General features: G+C 42.4%; 1 protein-coding gene across 1 annotated transcript; it reads right to left on the bottom strand.

Moving 5' to 3' along the window:
• Positions 1-4577: 4577 nt before the first annotated feature.
• Parp2 (poly(ADP-ribose) polymerase 2) lies at positions 4578-17729 on the bottom strand. Its single transcript, XM_055608681.1, has 16 exons — positions 17673-17729; positions 15620-15766; positions 15260-15330; positions 14214-14264; positions 11606-11702; positions 11144-11219; positions 10458-10560; positions 8587-8737; positions 8245-8383; positions 6742-6805; positions 6527-6661; positions 6198-6325; positions 5940-6039; positions 5314-5412; positions 4959-5083; positions 4578-4842 (listed from the first exon to the last, which is right to left on the bottom strand). The coding sequence occupies exons 1-16, from the start codon at positions 17710-17712 to the stop codon at positions 4683-4685; spliced, it is 1686 nt and encodes a 561-aa protein (XP_055464656.1). The 5' UTR covers positions 17713-17729; the 3' UTR covers positions 4578-4682.
• Positions 17730-21059: the final 3330 nt, after the last annotated feature.

The following is a 21059-nucleotide window of genomic DNA, read 5'->3' on the forward strand; positions in this document are numbered from 1 at the left end:
GTACAGCCCTGATTTTGTTCTGTAGTGGATTTAGAGGAGGGAGGGATATAGGTGTTTTTTTCTAAGTTAACATTCATTTGTGTTAGAACTGCAGGAAAATGAGCCACATCTTTACTAGGCAGGTTGGATTCCTGTGTCCCATTTTGGCCTAAGATCTAAGGCCCCATTCCTGTCAGAAACAGAATAAGGGTATTGTTGACCTGTTCTTAGTTTGAGTAGTCTCTGAGGGACTCTTGTTTGATCATGAAAGGAGGCAAGAAAGGGCAAGTTAAAAGTCAATAGATTTGTATTTAGGAAGAAAGTGGATAGACCTTGGACAGCGTTGGGTTCCTTCTAAAGACACAGCCCTCTTCCTAGAACTGGCCAGAGAGAGAAACTGAGGCAATGAAGGCAGAATGTGTCTTCTGACTTTACGCTTGACTTGCAAGCATTCATCAGTAGGCTAACTGGCATTCTTGGAAGAAATCACACACATTTTTCCCTCATATTGAAGTTCATAGAGCTGGAGAGATGGCTTCTTAGTTAAAGAGCACTGGCCAATCTTTCATTGGACCTGGATTCGATTCTCAGTGCCTACATGGTGACTCAGCCTACATACAGCCTACAACTGGCTGTAGCTCCAGTTCCAGGAAATCCATTGCCCGTTCTGGCCTGACAGTCAATGCACGCCATGTGGTGCACAGATAGACATGTAATCAAATCACTCACACACATAAAATAAAAAGAAATCTTTTCTTACAGTGTTCTTAAAAAAAAAAAAAAAAGCCAGGTGATGGTGGGTACATACCTTCAATCCCAGCATTTGGGAGGCAGAGGTAGCTATATCTTTGAGGCCAGCCTGGTCTACAGGGAGAGTTCCAGGACAGCCAGGGCTACACAGAGAAACCCTATCTCGAAAAACAAAACAAAAAATGAAGTTCATAAATCTTATAACATGTTGACCAATGGAATAATCATGCCCATGGATTTACACTGACTCTGATTTATTAAGTTCTTCTGGCCTTGAACTCACAGACATCTGCCCGCCTCTTCCTTTACCTCCAGAGTGCTGGGATTCAAGGTGTGTGCTATCATGCCCAGCTCTGTAAAAGCTACTGTAAAGCATATGACAGTAGTCTGTATTAGAAGGCCAGGGAAAGAGTTATCTTGAATTTGAGGCCCTCCTGGCCTACACAGTAAGTTCTTTGACAGGTTGGTATATAGTGAGATCCTGTCTCAAAAAAAAAAAAAAAAAAAAAAAAAAAATGAAGGGGCCGGTGAGGTGACTCAGTGGGTAAAAGCACCTGCTACCAACCTAAGTTTGGTCTTCAGAACCCACACAAAGAGAACCAACTCCTAAAAATTGTCTCATGACTTTGGCATGCACAATGTAGTTAAGTATACATGTGCGTGGCTTCCTATCTCCATAAATATATAGATAACATGGGAAATAATGAGCTGTGTGGTTCCTGGGCTTCTGAGTTCCAGGATACCTTTCCATCCGATAAGGAAGGCCAAAGGGATGAACCCAGGGTTTTATGTATGCTATTCTTTTAGGGTTCTCTAGAGTAACAGAATTTATAGAATTAATCTCTCTCAATAAGTAGAAAGGGACTTACTGTAACAACTTACAGGTTTTGGTCCAGCTATGCCTATGAGTAAAGGGTTCAAGAATCCAGTAGTTGTTCATTCCACAAAGCTGAATATCTCAGCTGGTCTTCAGTATACTCCAGATTCTCAAAGAAGTAGGCTCTAATGCCAGAGAAGGAATGGACTGGCTAGTGAGGGTGAGAGTAAGCAGGCAAAGAGAACAAGCTTCTTTCTTCCATGCCCTTTATATAGGATACCAAAAGAAGGTGTGGACAAGATTAGAGATGGTCTTTCTGCCCAAAAGATCTGAATTAAAGCTGGATCTTCCCACCTCAAAGCTCCAGATTAGAAGTGGATCTTCCCACCTTAAATGATTTAATTAAGCAAAAATCCCTCACACCTGTGCTCAGCCATTTTTTGGGGTTTAGTTAATTCTAGGTGTAGTTAAGTTGGCAACAAGAACAGCCATCCCAGCTAGATACTGTACCAATTGAGCTCCATGCCTAGCCAAGGAGACAAGCTTTGTTTTTTCTGCTATCAAGTTAACAGTGCTTTTCGGATCCCTTTTCAGGATGCAGAAGTACTCTTCCATTCCTGTGGAGGGTCTGTCCTGAGATGGATGGCACATTTTGCCCCAATGCCTTTTCTTCATGAGATGACCATATGAGCTTTGTCCCCCACTGGTTGATTTTCATGTTGGACCAATCTTGCATTCATGAAACCACACTTACTATGGCATACAATCCATTTATATGTTGATAGAGTAGGTTTAGCCAATATTTTGTTGATTGTTGCAATTAATCTTAAATGACACTGGTCTAAATTTTTATTGTGTTAACTGTTATCTGGTTTGGGTTTATGTTGTTTTATAGAATGAGTTTGTAAGAATTCCCTTATCTTATACTTTTTAGAAAACTATTAATGCCTACCACATTTTTAAAAGTTATTTTTACTTATGTGTCTATGTCTCTATATGTGGGTATACGTATGTGTGTGAAGGTACCCTTGATGGCCAGAAGAGGGTGTTGGATCCAGTGGAGCTGAGGTTATGGGCACTGAGGTTATGAGAGCTACCTGAGATGGGTTGTGGGAACCAACCTGTTCTCTGGAAGAACAGTATACTCCCTTAACCTCTGGCCCATTTCTTGGTTGAGGTCTGCTCCTTTGTGATTTGGGTAGCATAACTATAGCCATTTTTATTTCAGGCCTACAAGCCAAATCATTTCAGCTTGTTGCTGATATAGGAAAAAACAAAAAACAAAAAATAAAACCTCATTGTGCAAGGTCATGATGAACAAAAACTGTTTATGTTCACCACACTCTGTGGCCTTGCTACTCTTAGAAATTCCCCAACCATAAGTGCAGCTGGCCCTAAGTATAAACTCCACTTGGGACCAATCAAATTAAAGGTCAGCTAAAACGGCTTTGTCTAGTTAGCAAAAATAACTTGAGTCAGAGGTGACTGCCCTGTTCCACTGTCTCCACCGTCCCCACATGAGCTAACTACCTTTATAAGCTAACTCTGAAAGACAATGAATATCACAGTTTGGCTCCCGAGTCCACTCTGTCCCTGACCATGGTCAATCTTGGGGTGTTGCATTCAATAAACCATCCATATATAACTGAGATCAGTGTCTGAGTGGTTTGTGAAGCTCCCCCTAGACCCTAACACTTTAGCCCCCTCTTCAATTTTATTAGTGGTATAATACTTAAGTGAGTGGGTAGATTTGACTAGATCTACCTTAACAGTAAAGCTATTCATGCAAACATGTCCATCAGTTTTAGGTCAAAGAGTAAGCTATATTTAGACACTTGATGATGATTAGACTATCACATAGGATTGGGATAATTAAGAGGATTTTGATGGGAAAAATGAGATTTTAGAGCCTGATGCTCTATAGTAACATTTAACAGACATGAATTTGCAGAAAGAAAGAAACAAACAAAAAAAGTATTTAGCAGAGGAAAGCATTAGCCCTCATTAGTGTCCTTCAGTGGAGAGGCTATATACTGTGAGAGAATAGAATCCAGCGTAAGCTGTTACTAGTTGTGGCACAGAGGTACTTCCTGGAAATGAAGATATATTGATATCAGAAGAAATAAGTGTTCAGAGCTAAGGAGATGGCTAAGAGGTTGCGAGCACATACTACTCTTGCAGAGAAGCTGTATTAGAGCTCTCTGAAGAAATAGCAGAATGAAGAGAAGGAATACACACACACACACACACACACACTGTAGTCTAGGTAGTTCAACAACGGCTGTCTCCCAATGGAAAGGCCAAGAATACAGTAGTCATTCAGCCCACGAGGCTAGATGCCTCAGATCCAGCCCCAGGGAGCCCCAGGGGCTAGATTGCTGCTGGTCTTCTGTCTGTGCTGGAGTTCTGAAGAAGTAGGATCTAATAACAGCCAAAGAATACCTCAATAACAGGACAGATGAACTTGCCAGGAAGTGTAGGGCAAACAGGCAAAAAGTAACAGCTTCCTTCTTCCATGCCCTTTCATGTGGGCTGCCACCAGAGGGTGTGGCCCAGATCTCCACTTTTCCCACTTCAGGTGATCCAATCAAGGAAACCCCTCGTAGGCATGCGCAGATGCTTGGGCTTTAATAGAGTCCAGATGTTGTCAAGTTGAGTGACCAAGAATAGCCACTACAGGGCTCTTTAACTCCAGCTCCAGGAGATCCAGCTCCCTCTGCTGGCATCCACACTCATGTGCACATTACTGCACACAGACACTTCAGACACATACACGTACTTAAAAATAAATCTAACCAAATGAATAAACAAACCCAAAACAAACACACAACCCGCAAACTGAGTGTGGCTGCACAAATCTATAATCCCAGCATCTGGGGTACAATGGCCTAAACTGCTTGGGCTTGCTGGCCATCAGCCTCTCTCCAGAGCCCAACACCTTCCCCTGGCCCCCTCCATGTGTGCATGAAGGCATGCACACCACACACAAAGAACAAGTGTTTAGAGAGGTAAAACCCAAAGAAACTGGAGATAGATTTATACCATTTTATTAGACAAAATATCAAAAAGTTCAAACCATAATATTGCTTGGTTTTTGTTTGAAGAGAGTATACCCTCTGGCTTGTTTGGTCGACATTCACCACAGCTGCAGAAAATTAAATTGAATCTTTAGAAGGTATCGCATATGGACCTGGTTGGGGTTATAGACAATAAACTCATTGTAGTTGAGGGTATACCCCTCTGGATTGAGAATTCCTGTGTCACTTGCTGGTCCTAAGGGCACTATACTCTCATTCCTGCCAAATGGAAGAAAATGTGCCAACATCAGCATTTTGTCCAGACTTGAAACAGGCAAGTAGATTCTCAGCAATTCAAAAGAAGTCTCCCAGTAGCCTTAGCTCTGGGTACTTACAGGGTGATGAAGTGGGCAGGGCTCGGAGCCATCTTTCCCAGCCCCTTGATGCTATGCTTGCCCTGAAGCAGTGCTTCTGCCTTAGGATTGGCCTCCAGCAGCTCATTACACTCACCTAGAGCTACCTGCAAAGCAAAAGGTCCCTGAATGCCTATACCCATTTGAGAAGTTTAGAAGGCAATTCTAAAGCCAACCAGCACATCCTAATTTGCATTTTATTCCCTTTAGCAGAAGAATCTAATGCAATAGAAATCCCATTCCAGGTAAATTTCTTAAGCCCAAAGTCAAATTTTCTCAGTGAGAAATCTAAGAATTAACAGTAAATTAGAAATCACAGCTATATCCTCTGCCTTACCTCTGACAGAAGAAGCAGTCCTGTGTTCTTTAGGCGAGAGGCAAAGCAGTAATTGGCACTCTTGGAAGACATGTCAGCAAAGTAGATTCCTTTCCCAAACTGAAATATACCAACAAAATGGAGATCAGCTGTCTAATCCACTATATGAGGTGGTCCTGGCATGGTGGTACATGCCTTTAACCCCTGCACTCAGGAGACAGAAGCAGGCAAATCTCTGAGTTTGAGTCCAGCCTGGTCTATACAGCGAGTTCTAGCCCAGCCAAGAGTTTTTGGTGAGACCCTGTCTCAAAAACAACAAAACCCAACTAATCAAACAAACAAAAAACAAAACATTATATGAGGAAGAAGACTCAGCATTGAGTTCTCATAAATACAACATAGTTCCTCCTGCACTGTCCTTTCCAAGTTAGTTCAAGAGACAACAAAACAACCACAGGTTTCTATCTTCTGGGGAGAAAAGACATATCTTTTAGAATTTGAAGAAAGAGAGACATAGTAAGAAATGATGTGGTTATCAGTGAGCTATTTTAACTCTTTCAGAGAAGTACCATTTAATCCTAACCTGGGCTGGGTATCATTGTATTTTTTTTCCTTTGGGCTCCTTCTGGTGTTCAGTCTCTACTTACCATATAACCTGTGATGGGAGCCTCAGGTGGGGCAACTCGAAGCCCGTGACTCAGGATTCCCACCCAGTTACTCAGCCTGGACCCATGCCAGAGCAGCATCCTGAGAAAGAGATATTAGTCTACCCTGATGTTCTGCAAACATCGGTCATAAATACAGAGAACTTATACATACACAACAGCTGCCTCTGCCACCCTCCAAGCTCCTCCACTGCACTTCAGGCAAGGAAATGCCCACTCAGCCCAGAGCTGCACACAGACCTGTTAGAAAGGTCCTTTCTGAAGGCCTCTCTCTCCCCTTCCTTCTCTACTTCAAAAACATCCAGCAAGGTCATAGTATAGTCCTTGTGTGTAGGAGCATGGGTGGACTGTAGGTACTGAGAAATCACCTGTGGAAAAGAATGAAAGGCAAATGTGGACACTTTAAAAGACTGGACTGAACTGAAGGGCACAGGGCATCTGAAGTTGGCAGAACTTTCTGCCCCTAAAGAGCCTCACAACGAAGTTAGAAAGAGTTCTATATTCCCACGGGATGGGAAATACAGGTTTACTTAAATAAGAATGTGAAAATAAATAACGATTTTTATTACTTTGAACTCATAACTTTCATGGTCCAGAGGACGCAAAGCACAATGTAGGTTTCTATAGTGTTGGTCCAGTGGGTGTTCCGGGCCTTGGCACTCTGACTTTACCAGTTTAAGGGCAATTTCAATGTCTCCCAGCGCCTAAGAAAATCAGATAAAGAATCAACGTAAAGGAACTTAGGAGACGAGACTGAAAACCTCCCAACTCATTCATAGCTCACCTCTAGCAGCTTTACTTTCTCTGACAGTTCTTTCTCTGTGCGGATTACTGGAGGAATAGAGAGTCTAAGGACAGAGATACAACTACAGTGAGCTGTCTGATTTGTGCAAAGAAGGTACACGACTGAAAAAATAGGTCCTTTGGAAAAAAGATATTTGTTCTCTTACTAAAAACAAAAGAGGTGGGCCTTATAGTGTATACCTTCAATCTCAGACTTGGTAGTGGTGGGTAGGAGGATCAATATGAGTTGAGTCCAAGGCCAGCCTGGTCTACATAGTGAGTTCCAGGACAGCCAGGACTACACAGAGCATAGAGAAAGAGAAACTTTGTTTCAAATAAATAAATAAATAAATAAATATCAAGATTTCCTATTGAAAATGAGAGAGCTGTGAAAAGACTTCAAAGCCCAAATACATAAAGGGATATTAAATGCACGTTTGAGGTAAAATAAAACAAACTACTTAGATTTTCATGTTAGGATTAGAATTGAAATTCTTTTATGAGATCCTTTTTAAAAGTAAGCTACACTGCTGGGCATGGTGGCGCACACCTGTAATCCCAGCACTCTGGGAGGCAGAGGCAGTGGAGCTCTATGAGTTCAACAGCAGCCTGGTCTACAAAGAGAGTCTAGGACAGCCAAGGCTACACAGAGAAATCCTGTCTTAAAAAAAAAAAAAAAAAAAGGGAAAAAAAAAGGTACACTGACATCAGTAAGGAAATTTGGATACAATCGAGAAGTAAATCTTTTGACCATTCAGGGCTATTTTGAGGTGTGGAGCTCACAGAGAGCAATAGACAAAATGGGAACAATGAAAACCACAAGGAAGAACCAACAGGGCCAGGATATAGCTGAAAGGGAAAGTGCTTGGGTAACATGCACAAGGCCCTAGGTTCAATCCCCGGAAAACACACACACACACACACACACACACACACACACACGAGCACATGTCCCCCACATACAAAATAGGGGGCAGAAATGTGTTTTATTCATTTCATACCAATTATTTGGTTTCAAAAAAGTGGTATTTGTGTCATAATAGTCCTCTTAAAGAATGGAAGAAGGTGGGATTTGCAAGGTGTTTTACTTTGTGGCTAAATGCTAAATATATTCTATATTTCTTTTTTCATTTTGAGTTTGATTTTTTTTTTTTTTGCAGGAAGCAGGGGGGAGGGGGTTCCATTCTCTCTTGAGTTGGTAACTTTCACTTGGTCAAGAATATGGTTCTAATAAAGAGGAAAATTATGCCCCAAAAGTCTTATTTTAAAAATTTTATTGAGAGAGGGTGAAGGCTGGCTTCAGCTTCTCTAGATAGCCAAAGCCAGCCTCTCGCTGCCTCTTGAGTGCTGACTTCCCACATCTAAGCTAGCTACAAGTCATATTGGCTCTAGTTCTACTTACAGCGAGTTTCCTTAGGAACAAGACATTAAGGGGACCACGGCTGCTGCAGCTGCTCACGGAATCAGGGCAAGTAGAACAAGTAAACGAGCAGCAGCCCCTTACCCAAAGTCATGTGGTATCCTGGTGTAGAATTCATTGCACGCTTCAAGGAGAGCTCGCCCATGCTGGCCAGAACGAATACAATCCTCAATCTTCTTGAGAGACTGGTAACCTGCCTTGATCTGCGCCACTGTCAGCTTTCCTGGAAGGGATCAGACTCCAAACTAGGGACCCATTCCAATAAATTATATATCCTTGCCCAATAACAACTCAATTTCCAAAACAGTATCATCCTCTCAAACCCGCACTCCAGATCCTGTTTGCCTCACTCAGGACTTTCAGTCTCAGGACTGCTCATTAAAGAGACCAGGAAATATGAAGGGCTGCAGAACAGCAAAGTCCTACCAAGTGGGGCTTTCTTGGTGTCATACTTCATTTCAATCATCATCTCTTCCATGGTCTGTATGTTACAGATCAACTTTAACAGCTCCTGGACTCGAAGATCCAGCTGTGACTCCGGCTTCAAAGTTTCTTCTTGGCTTGTTCTAGTTTCATCCTGTAGCAAAATAAACATAGCTTCTAACATGTGAAACAAAGGGGTTGAGTGGCTGCAGGGAACGGTTCTAACTGTGAGCCTTAGTGTGTTTGAATGCTGGGATGGTTCTATTAGGCAGCTAGTTAGGGGAGCCAATGTGACTGATTATCACCCCAATTTGTTACTGCTCACTCACAGTGAGGCAAGCACTCAGAGTAAGAACAAAAGGTCCTTCCAACAACGTCTTCATGTATGTAAGCACAGCTCATATATGCCAAACTTTCTGATCATATTAATACAAGCTTCTTTTTTAATTTTAATTAATTACACTTTATTTACTTTGTATCCCCCTGTAGCTCTCTCCTCCCTCCTCTCCCAATCCCACCCTCCCTCCCCCTTCTCTACACATGCCCCTCCCCAAGCCCACTGATAGTAGAGGTCTTCCTCTCCTTCCTTCTGATTCTAGTCTATCAGGTCTCATCAGGAATGGCTGCATTGTCTTCCTCTGTGTCCTGGTAAGGCTGCTCCCCCTCAAGGGGAGGTGATCAAAGATCAGGCCAATCAGTTCATGTCAGAGACAGTCCCTGTCCCCATTACTATGGAACCCACTTGGACACTGAACTGCCATGGGCTACGTCTGTGCAGGGGTTCTAGGTTATCTCTATGAGTATCAGTCTCAGAAAAGACCCCTGTGCCCAGATTTTTTAGTTCTGTTGCTCTCATTGTGGAGCTCCTGTCCTCTCCAGGTCTTACTATTTCCCACTTCTTTCATAAGATTCCCTGCACTCTGTCCAAAGTTTGGCCATAAGTTTCAGCATCTGCTTTGATACCCTATAGGGTAGAGCCTTTCAGAGGCCCTCTGTGGCAGGCTTCTGTCCTGTTCCCTGTTTTCTCCCTCCTCTGATGTCCATCCTCTTTGCCTTTCTGAATGGGGATTGAGCATTTTAGCCAGAGTCCTCGTTCTTGATTAGTTTCTGCCTCTCAATTGAGGAATGGATACACAAATTGTGGTACATGTACACAATGGAATATTACTCAGCAATAAAAAACAAGGACATCATGAAATTTGCAGGTAAATGGTGGGAACTGGAAAAGATCATCCTGAGTGAGGTATCCCAGAAGCAGAAAGACATACAGGGTATATATTCACTCATAAGCGGATATTAGACATATAATATAGGATAAACCTATTAAAATCTGTACACCTAATACAAGCTTCTTAATTTTTAGTTCTATAAGCTTTTAGAAAAATTCTCAGCATCCTGGAAACCTCAGCTTGTCAGAATTATCTTCCTATCTTCCTTCCTTCCTTCCTTCCTTCCTTCCTTCCTTCCTTCCTTCCTTCCTTCCTTCCTTCCTTCCATCCATCCTTGGTTTTGAACCCAGTCTTGTACATGTTGGGCCAACATTCTACTTGTGACCCTGCACTGCCAGCCCTTGATCTCTTCACAGTGCTGTAGAAGTGAAGGCAGCTTTAGATAGTTTCTCAGTTTGTCATTTATCGATCCTCTCATGGTCTGTACCACTGAACTTCTAGAAGCAGGGCCTTGGAATTCTAGTACATAACAGAGGAGACTAGAAAGGCATGTTCTGGCCTCTGAGATCAGGGATGACGGAGAGTTTTCTGTGGGGTGGGAAACAGCAGTGACTCCCAATATCCCAGCGTGTTCTGGTCTCAGACTGATCTCCATCACCTGGCTAGACTCCCGACTCAGAAGACACCGTCTGTAGGGTCAGTTACCTGCACACTGGCAGCATAGTCCATCTGTAACATGTCGTATTTTCCAGGTACTTTCTCAAACTTCTCACGATCCTCCCAATTGTTTTTAGTTTTGTCAAGGAATCTGTGGAGCCAAGGTGGAGGGTGGGGGACCAAACAAGCCAAGGTTCACTGACAGAGCACACAGCAATTTCCTAACACAGTCTCTAAACAATTTGTGTCCCTTACAGCTCAGGCACACATCAGTGTTCTGTAATGTAGATTGTAAACTAGGACACTGAATGAATAGAAAAACTGGAACAAAGGAATCAAGTAAAATTGGGAATAAAGTCTTTCCAAAGGTCCCCCATCACAGAAGCCTTTGATATATGAAATAAAAGGTAGATAACCAATGCTTTTCCCAGGAAGAAACATGTTTCTAGACTCTAGAAAGTCTGTCCTCAAAATCACCACAAGTTTAAAGCTGCAGATGGACAGTTTCTGGTGTTTCCAATTATTGATTTGCTTGCTGTGTTTAAAAAAATTCTAAATTCTTCTGGTCAACTTCTAGGTTGATTTAATCACTGACTAAAGATACAGTTTAATGTTCTAATCACAGGGTATAAGAGTGGAAAGGAATTAACATGTATGCTAAATCATCCTTACATGAAACATTTCAACAAGAGATCTAAGAAGGGTATGTTTTTAAACTCATTATTAGCACTTACTTTTTCTGAAATATTTCCTTTGCTTTGTTGAGGTCACCAGAACAAGCCACCAAGCTGTGCTGTCCTGTTTTCCCAACTGCAAAGTAAATGCCATACACAGGATGGTTCCTTGCCCTAGAGCCCAAGTGTAGCTCTCCAGAAGTAACAATACATCTCTATAAGGTCTCTCTACTTATCATCTGACTAATAGGCAAGAAAAGAGGACAGGAAAGGTGAAAGGGTTTAGGCAAGCGATCATACTGATACAAGTTACTGCAAGTGTCTGTCGCAGCCTATAAGTAGTACCTTCAGCCCAATGCTTGGGTCTCTCAGCCTCAAAAAGCTTCCTAATGAGGATGCCTGCCACCCCTCAATCTCAAAGCTCAACTGGATTCCTAAACTACTATGAGCCAGGCTATACCCACTCACTGCATTGCCTTTGTGTTTCTAAGTGACAATGCATACAAATCATACAGCCCTTACCTCGGCCCCACCGCATCCAAACACTGAAGCTCTTCTGGGCATCATCTTCTAACAGCTGAATAAGATAGTACTTGTTGTTGTTGAACTGGAGATTGGTCTGTGACAAGTGGGAGAATAATAACGTAAAAGGAGTTAGTTTTATATCTGGAAAGCACATGAACCAATGATATTTCCTTGGTTATAGCTATTCAGGAACTGGTACAATGAGAGGCAGAGAATGAAGAAAACAAACATCCTGAAAGAATAAGGACAGAAACACCAACTTAATGTTTCATTCTTGGAAACTGAAGTGGGATCTTGTAAGCTTCCTGAAGCCCCTACCCAACCCCAACATCCTATATTAATGGGACCCTCCTGATAGCTTCCTCCATAGATATTTTTTTTCACTATACATTATTGTTTGAGACAAGGTCTCTTACAGAACCTGAAGCTCACTGGCAAGCCCATGTCTCCTCCTGCCTCTGCTTCCCTAGCGCTAGGACTACAAGTATGCACCACTGTACCCAGCTTCTTACTTAGGTGCTGGGGATCCAGGTCCTCAGGCTTATATTGCAAGCATTACTGACTCAGCCAGCTCCCCAGCCTGGCTCATAGTAGTTTAGGTAGAAGTAATACAAAGGAATACTAGTTAGCTGTTAAATGATATATGTTAGCTCAATAAATTCAAGTATATGGCTGGTGAGAAAATTCAGTCAGTAAAGCACTTGCTGAACAAACCTAAGGCCCGAGTTCAGTCCCTAAAACCCATGTGAAATAACTAAGCATGGCGATGCACATTTGTAATTCCAGCATTGCATTAGCAGAGACAGGATTCCTGGAGTCTGCTCTTTGGCCAGGTAGCCTGACCTATTAAGTGAGCAGGTTAGCAAAAGAACTTTTCTCAAGAAAAAAAAAAAAAAAAAGCAAAACTAGTTAATGGAACCTGCCAAACGGCAACACCTGAAGCTGATCTTTGGCCTCTACATGTGAGCATACATGTGCACTCACAAGAACACCCGCCCACATATATACACACAAAATAAATTAAGTATGAGTCACTCCAGAAAATAAACTAACGGAGAAAATATCTATTCAAAACAATGAATGTGTGTGTGTGTGAGAGAGAGAGAGACACAGAGAGAGACAGACAAGACAGACAGATAAACTATATAAAAGCAAACCGGGGTCAGAGAAATGGCTCAGTGGTTAAGAGCACTGGCTGCTCTCCCAGAGGACCTGGGTTCAATTCCCAGCACCCACATGGAAGCTCACAAACGTCTGTAACTGCAGTTCCAGGGATCTGACACCCTCACACAGACACACCAGTGCACATTAGATCATTAAAAAACAAAACAAAACAGACTGGCTCAGGCACTGGGTGTGGTTTCTTAGACTGGGAGCAGTAAATACTTGTAATTCTAACACTCAGGGGGCTGAGCAGCAGGATTACTGTAGGTCTGAGGCCAACCTACTAAGGGCAATTTAGCAACTCACACATAAAAAGATAAGTTGTTGGGGTAAGGGTGGAAAACTGATTCCTCAAAGTTGTGGTATGTATGCCTCCTCTCATCATGCATACAAAACAATAATATTTTAAACTAAAAAAAAAAATAATAATTTTTAAAAATTCTGATAACCTGAGCTAGCAAAGGGCTCAATGGGTTTAAAATACATGTTTTAATACATGTTTAAAATGTTAGTACGAACTAGGTTAGATAGGTGTGCCAATACAATCCCAGTCCTACACATATGAAAACAGGAAGACCGCAAGTTCAAGGCCTGCCTGGGCTACACAGCGAGAACCTGTCACACATACAAAATAATAATAATAAAAATAAAATAATAATAATAATAATAATAATAATAATAATAATAAAATAATAAAACAAATGTTGGTGGAACACCGCATAAAACCCTGGATTTGATCCCCTACACTTCATAAAACCAAATGTAGTAGTGCTTGTCCGAAATCTTAACACATGGAAGGTGGAGATATCAGAAGTTGAAGGTCATTCTAGCTTATACACCCAATCTAGGCTTTGTCAAACTCTGCCTCAAGAAGCAAAATGAAACAAACAAACAAGCCCACAAAACCAACCAACCAACTAACCAAACAACCAACCAAAAAGTCTTAAACATGGGTAGAAAGTAGATTACAATAATCAAAAGGTAATGTCAATTTTGAGAAACTGTGAGCCATTTGTATTATAAGGAAATTCTGATAACCTGAGCTAGCAAAGGGCTCAGTGGGTAAAAGGTACTTTCTCCTAAGTCAGTGACCTGTGTTAAATCAGGGGACCCCTATAGTAGAAGATAGGAGAAGGGGTAAACTGACTCTTTTCTAGTCTTTTGTTTGTTTGTTTTTTCGAGATAGGATCTCACTATGTAGCTCTGGCTGCCCTGGAACTTACTCTGTAGACCAGGCTGGCCTTGAACTCACAGAGAACCACCTGCCTCTGCCTCCTGAGTGCTGGGATTAAAGGCATGTGCCACTACACAGACTGAGAACTGACTCTTTCAAGTTTTCCTCTGTCCTCCACACACATATATACACAAATTAATTAAATAAGTATAATTTTAAAAATAAAAAGAAAGCAATTCTCACAATTAGAATAAATTATACTCTTACTTGATTTAGCATGACATCATAGACATCATCTCCTTCACAATACACATGAGCCTGGGAAGAGAGAAAACAAATAGCATCAATGTACTCAGTCTGAGGAGAAAAGTGAGACTTTTTTCTTTTTTAATGCTTCGAGGTTTATTCTCCAGCACAACCAACATATATCTTCCAGGAAGAGAAATGGAAGTGTATGTTCTACACACCGCCTATTATTATAATTAAAACATACTAACTTCTAAACAGATCTAAAAGATTCTACCTCAAAAGAAACCTGCCTATAAATAGACTTGCTTCTAGATCCTTCTAACCTTTTTCCTCTTCATCAGTAACTCAGGACATTCCTTGGCAATTCATCATCAAAACCACAATGTCAACTGGAGGTGGAACACACCTTTAATCCCAGTACTCAGGAAGCAGAGGCAAGTGGATCTCTGAGTTTGAGGCCAGCCTGGTCTACAGAGTGAGTTCCAGAACAGCCAGGATTACACACACACAAAAAACCCTGTCTCAAACCAACTAAACAAACAAAAATCCCACACCATCCTCCTTTAACAATCATAACATTTCCTGAGTGAAAAAAGAAATACACTGTGGAAAGCTGATGGCAACCCTTAAGGTAATTATGTTAATATTCTGTAATTCTTTAAGTTATTAAATATTACATTTGTTCATTTTTAATTTTACATTTGAATGTTTTGCCTGCATGTATGTATGTATGTGTGTCACTTGTATGCCTAGTACCTGTGAAGGTCAGAGAGGGTATCGAATCTACGAGAAAAGGAGTTACAGATGGTTGTGAGCTGCCACGTGGGTGCTGGGAATCAAACCCAGGTCCTCTTGAAGAACAACAAATGTTCTTAACTACTGGGCCATTTGTCCAGGCTCAATATGCTGCTAATTTGAAACCTCACCACCCCTACTTCTCAACACTGGAGAAAAGTAATCACTAGCAATATTTTAGAAAACATTTTTAAAATGAGCACCAACAACATTCTAGACAGGAGTTATAATAACAAAAGAGCTCTGCTTTCCATTCCTGGTGCTTTTACCTTTCCCACCTTGGCTGTACACTCTGGGTCCACAGGAGCTTTGCCCTTTAACAACAAGGCCTTCACGGAGTCTGAGGGAATATAAGTATGCACTACCGTCACTTATATGGGAATCAAAAAGCGGTCTTGGCTAGAAAACTGTCATAATTAACTTTGCCCTTCCCAAGCAATCCAGGTCTCCTGCCTAGGTCCTAATCCATCTCAATCCTATGAAAATAAAGATTCAACAGAGTAGATCGGTATTGCAGAATGCCCAAGTGATAGAGAAGTTAACTATATCCCCAAAGAGGGAAGGAATAAATCTCATCCCCCTCCTTCCAGAGACCCAAGAGCTGGCCCACGTCCTCCCTGGCCCATTACCTTGCTTGCCATTTGTCCTGTCTGTATCCTTTCCAGCAGCCAGAGGCCTCTTTCTCTGGCTCATGCGTGTTTTTTTGTCGGGAGGAGAGTCTTCTGTTGCTTTGTCACCATCGTTAACTGTCTTGGCTTCATTTAGCACCACAGAAGCTAAAGGCAAGAACAATAAGCAAAGAATTAGTACAAAATGAAGGTGACCTAATATTTAAACAACACTGAAGCAACATAAAATATAGAAAAAAATTAGGGGGACAAGGAAATGAAAGGGAGCCCCTCATCTCAGAGTCTGGCTGAAGCCTCTCTGCAGCTGAGAAGCAAGAATTCCAGCACAATTAATACATGCTGTGAAGGCTGCTGACACAGGTATTCAAATATTTTTATGTTAAAACAACAATGAATTGAGCTTACAGACTAAATGTATATAACAATGGGATTGGGCTCATTTCTCTTCCATTTTATGAACATCATTTACAGAGAGGATAACCTAATTTCCTGCATCCCTTATGATCTAGACTTTGGCACTGGAATTCTGTCAGACCCACCTCAGGAAACACGTTCTCATATATATGTATGTGTATGTGTGTGTGTGTGTGTGTGTCTGTTTTAAAGACAATGAAGGGTGGTTTTTCTCTGAGAAGCCCACACTCATGTTCTGTGATATCTTTCTTCCCAGGCATTTTTCTTTTAACCCTTGTGCTTAAAACACATGTTAATATCTCCTTTAATAAACTTCCAATTCTGGTTTATCCTTCTGAAATTCCTTTTCTACCTTAAAGCCAAGAACAGTAGGTTTGCCTGAGTAGAGGTCTCTGAAAAAAAAAAAAAAATTAGGATGCTGCTAGAGAGCAGAGTTGTCTCTGCCCTGGATTGCCAACAAACTTTAAAAAGGTTATGATTTTATTTTTACATGTATGCGTGTTTTGTCTGCATATATGAATGTGCATCCTGTGCATGCTTGGTACATCTGGAGGTCAGGAGCGAGCATGCGATTTGATAGGGTATGATCTGCCCTGTGGGTGTTTGCAAGCAAATCCAGGTCCTCTGCAGGAGCAACAAGTACTTTTCTTTAGCACTGAGCCCCCTGACAAGCCTCTTTTTCTTTTTTGAGACAGTGTCTCTCTTTATAGCTCTGGCTATCCTAGAACTCAGAGACTCTCTTGCCTCTTGATTAAAGGTGTGTGCCAACATGGCCACCAGGCTCTGACAATTTATTTTAATAAGAATTTAAAAGGGACTGGAAAGATGGATGGGTCAGTGATGAGAAGGTTCTCCCAGAAGATCTGGGATCAAGTTCTATCTCTCATATGGTAGACCACAACCGCCAGTAACACCACTTCCAGGGGGTCCAATACCTCCTTTGGCCTCCAGGCACACATTTGGGGCACATACATACATGCAGACAAAATACACATGTAGAGATTAAATAATTTAAGATGATCTTTTGAACGTATATGAACTGCCATACCACTCACTGCTCTTTGAATAGTCTGAGCAATCCTGCCTAAATTCCTGACCGTAAATCAATAAAATAGGATAAAATAAATTTACAGAGATGTTTAAAGTTCATAGCCTTTGGACTTCAATACCTTCCTCATAATGGTTGGTAAAGTGCTCTCGAGTCTGAACCGACCAGTTTACGGCCAGCGTTGCTTCTCGGAGCTTCAGAACCTTGTAGTTCGTTGTACCTCAGCGGCGGGAAATGTATAACTGAGATCACAGACTTAGTAACTAACTCACAGGTTAGAACTAAGAACATAGTATCCAGTCCACAGACAGCAATTCTAAGGTTAGAATTTTACTTTCTGAAATCGGATGTATCTTAAAAAGGTTGACCTAAGCGGTTAATCACTTTACTGTAAGCGTTTATCCTTTCGCAGAGCTAGACTCCATAACGAAGACTATTTTTAGTTGAATGACATAAGCTATTCACAGCGCTTGGCGGCTAGGTTTGCTGTTACCGGTCCCCACGCCTCTTGGGATTCAACCGTAATATGAAGAGGCGGGCGGCTCCCTCTGACTCTGGGCCGAGCATTCTGCCTGCGGACAGCGGTCCCACCTTGCCTCCTGCAGCCAGCTCTTCTCCGCCGCGGGGCCATCGCGCTCGAGGGCTGACTTCATCATCCCGCGCCGCGCATGCGCGGGCTTTTTAGTAGGGGCCCCGGTTAGCGCGCATGCAAATAAAGCGCTGTGCCTTGTGGGAAGCCACCGCAACTGAAAAGTTTGTTGCCTTCTGTGTCTTATAAGTTCGGTCTCCCCCACTTCTTCGGCGGGCGGGGGAAGCTCATCAACGGGGCCACGCGCTGAGTGCTCTGTCACTCCCCGGCCCCTGGGAAGGTCTGAGACTGGGGCCTCCCGCGGCCCTAACCGGGCTCTCCCCGAGCGGGGAGGTGAGTTCCCAGAGAGCAGGGCTCCACGCGTGGGCAGACTGGGCAGGAGATGCCCCGAGTGGGCGGATGCCTCCCTCGCCGGAGCTTGGAACAGACTCACGGCCAGCACAGAGCGAGTTCAATGGCTGAGGTGAGGTACCTCCTGGGCCTCATAACCCAATTCAGACTACTCTCCCCTGCCTTTTTGATGGTCTAACAAGATCCTCACCAACCAAATGATACTCGAGCTAGGAAGGAACATTGAGAGTCAGGAGAAGCATCTGAGATAGTGGAATATAAAGTGAGATTCTTTTCCTACTGAGCTCAGATGTGACTTAACTCGTGTGTCGATACCTCAGACTCACCAAAACTCAAAAATAAAAACTTTGATCACAATTTCCCATTCCTCATCTCCTCCCAGATACTCCACAGCCACTCAACTCCATGCCTTCTTGCTCTCTCTTTAGAAAACAGGCAATTTTTAAAAAGCAGAATACAAATAAATAAATGAAACGCTCAAGCGAAAAAGCTGGGAGTGGTGGCACACGTCTTTATTCTTGGGAGGCAGAGCGGTCAGATTTCTGAGTTCAAGGCCAGCCTGGTATACAGTGTGAGTTACAGGACAGCCAAGTCTACACAGAGAAACCCTCTCGAAAAAACAAAAGAATAAAAAATAAAGAAAGAAAAAGCACAAGAGGCATATACACTCAGACACATACATAAAAACAGATCTCCTAAAAGCAGTTAGAAACCATAATACACAAGCAAAAGACCAGTAAAGGAGAGCCAAACAAACAAAGCAACCTGGGACCAAAAAAATCTCCAAAAATACCACTGAATTTGTTTTGTGTTGGACATGTACTTTGGGGCAGCGGGTCTTCCTTAAATGTGCTTAATTATACCCAGTAAGACTCCATTAGAGAACACTAATTTTTCCTTTGTAAGTGAGTGTCAATGGCAGATAGCATCCTGGTTAGGAGTAGGGGCTCATATCCAGAGCTGGGACCCCATCTGGCTTGGACATGTGTAGGCCCTGTCTGTCTATCCTTCATGGTTTCTGTGAGTTCATATCTTCATTAAGTCCTGTTGTGTCTGGAAAGAAAGGCACTATTTCCTTGGTGTCTTCCATCTCCATTGGCTCTTAAAATCTTTCTGCTTCCTTTTCCACATAGTTCCCTGAAACCTGAGGGCAGGATGAAGACATCACATTTGGGGCAGAGTGTTCCAAGGTCTCTGTACGATGTCCAGTTGTGGGTGTCTCTATTAGTTTCCATCTACTGCAGGAGGAAGCATCTCTGATAATGGCTGAGGGGGACACTGATCTATGGGTGTAGTGAGATCTCATGAGGAGACATTTTATTGCTATGTTCCTTTAGGAGAACAACAGTATTTGATTCCCCCCCCCCCCCAAGGTCCTAGGTCGAGTCTCAGGTTCTCGGCTACCTGAGCAGTGTTAGCTTGGGTTCTATCCCATGCAGTGGCCCTAAATGTAATCAGAGAATGGTTGGTTACTCCAACATCCTTTGTGTCACTAGTGCACCAGCATATTGTATAAGCAGACTGCAGGCTGGAGGGTCTGTAGCTGTGTTGCTGTTTACCTCTCTCCTCCAGTGCTGAGAGATCAGGAATTAGATTCACTTTTAGGCAGACAGATAGGGAGAGGGGCCATGACTAGAAGATAAATGTGGCGAACTTTCAAGAAGAGCCAGTTTCTTTCTCATCCTCCTGGCTTGAGACAAAAGCCTGGTACCTTAAAACAAGGGCTCTGTAGGCTTTTGTCTCCCACCAGTAGGCCTCCTGGTGATGGGCCAGCTTAATTTAGAGTTCAAGGCCTGCTCTGGAGATGCCACACAGCAGTTCTGAGCCAATCAGCCATCCTAGCTTTCTTAAATTTACCAACCCTAAATTAGGGGAAGAAAACTCTTCGCAAGATTTTAAATGCCCAGCCCTAGAGAAGAGACTGTGTTTTTGGCTCTTTGAGTGTCGTGGCCCCTCACCCTTCCCCCTCCTTTGCAGAGAGTCTTTCTCTGTGTGTGCCTGAGGCACGTGTGTGTGTGTGTGTGTGTGTGTGTGTTTCCTTACCTCAATAAACACCCTTCTTCAATTGCTGATTCTGTCTGCTGTGCTTGAGATTTCTCTGGTGCTACCTGTTGTATTTCACATTTTCCCTGACTTTTAATCTTTAACTAGCAGATAAAACGAAACCGATCAAGAACCCCAGACTGAATCATCTCAAGCCCTCCTAACTGTCTCAGTAGTGTTCAGAGTACCTTCCGCTACCATAAAGAGTAGTCGGTAGGAATAAAGGCTCTAGCTGGGCACTAGCTCAACTCCTCCATATTCAGTGAGGTATGTCAGTATCATTTTTAGCAGTTGGGCCTTACCATCAGTTTTCAGAGAGCAAACGATACCTTGGCAATAGCCTGGGTTGTTTGGGCATTCCAATAGAGCCCCTTTGGCCAACAACTCACTTAGATGTAACTCATTCCTGGCACTAGAGTTTTCTCTTGGTAGTGACAGATGACTAGTTGAGGCTTTATCTCCCATGTTGTTTAGTGAGTTTATTTAGATATCTTTCATACATGTATATATTTTAGGAAGCTTCTACCATAGGAGGTTTCCATATGACCTGTAGTTATTTGTTCCTCCCTTTATTCCCTCCTTTACTTCTCTCTTCTATCCCCCTCCCTATTTAATCCTCTGTTTTCTGTGGTTATATAGATTTTAGCATGCCTATCAAAGGGTTAAAAGCTAACATACACTTGTAAGAGAAGTCATATTTGCCTTTTTGGGTCTGGGTTACCTCACTCAGGATGATCTTTTTTTTCTAGCTTTATCCATTTACCTGTGAATTTCATAGTTATTTCTATTTCTTCTTCTTCTCCTTCTTCACAGGATTTCTCTGTGTAGCCCTATTTTTTTCCTGGAACTCACTCTGTACACCAGGTCTCAAACTCAGGGATCCACCTTCCTCTTCCTCCCCAGTGCCAACATACCCAGCTCACCAGCTCATAATTTCTTTCTTTCTTTCTTTCTTTCTTTCTTTCTTTCTTTCTTTCTTTCTTTCTTTCTTTCTT

The sequence above is a fragment of the Psammomys obesus genome, unplaced genomic scaffold (genome assembly GCF_907164565.1).
Source record: "Psammomys obesus unplaced genomic scaffold, mPsaObe1.curated_primary_1811, whole genome shotgun sequence".
NCBI lineage: Eukaryota > Metazoa > Chordata > Mammalia > Rodentia > Muridae > Psammomys > Psammomys obesus.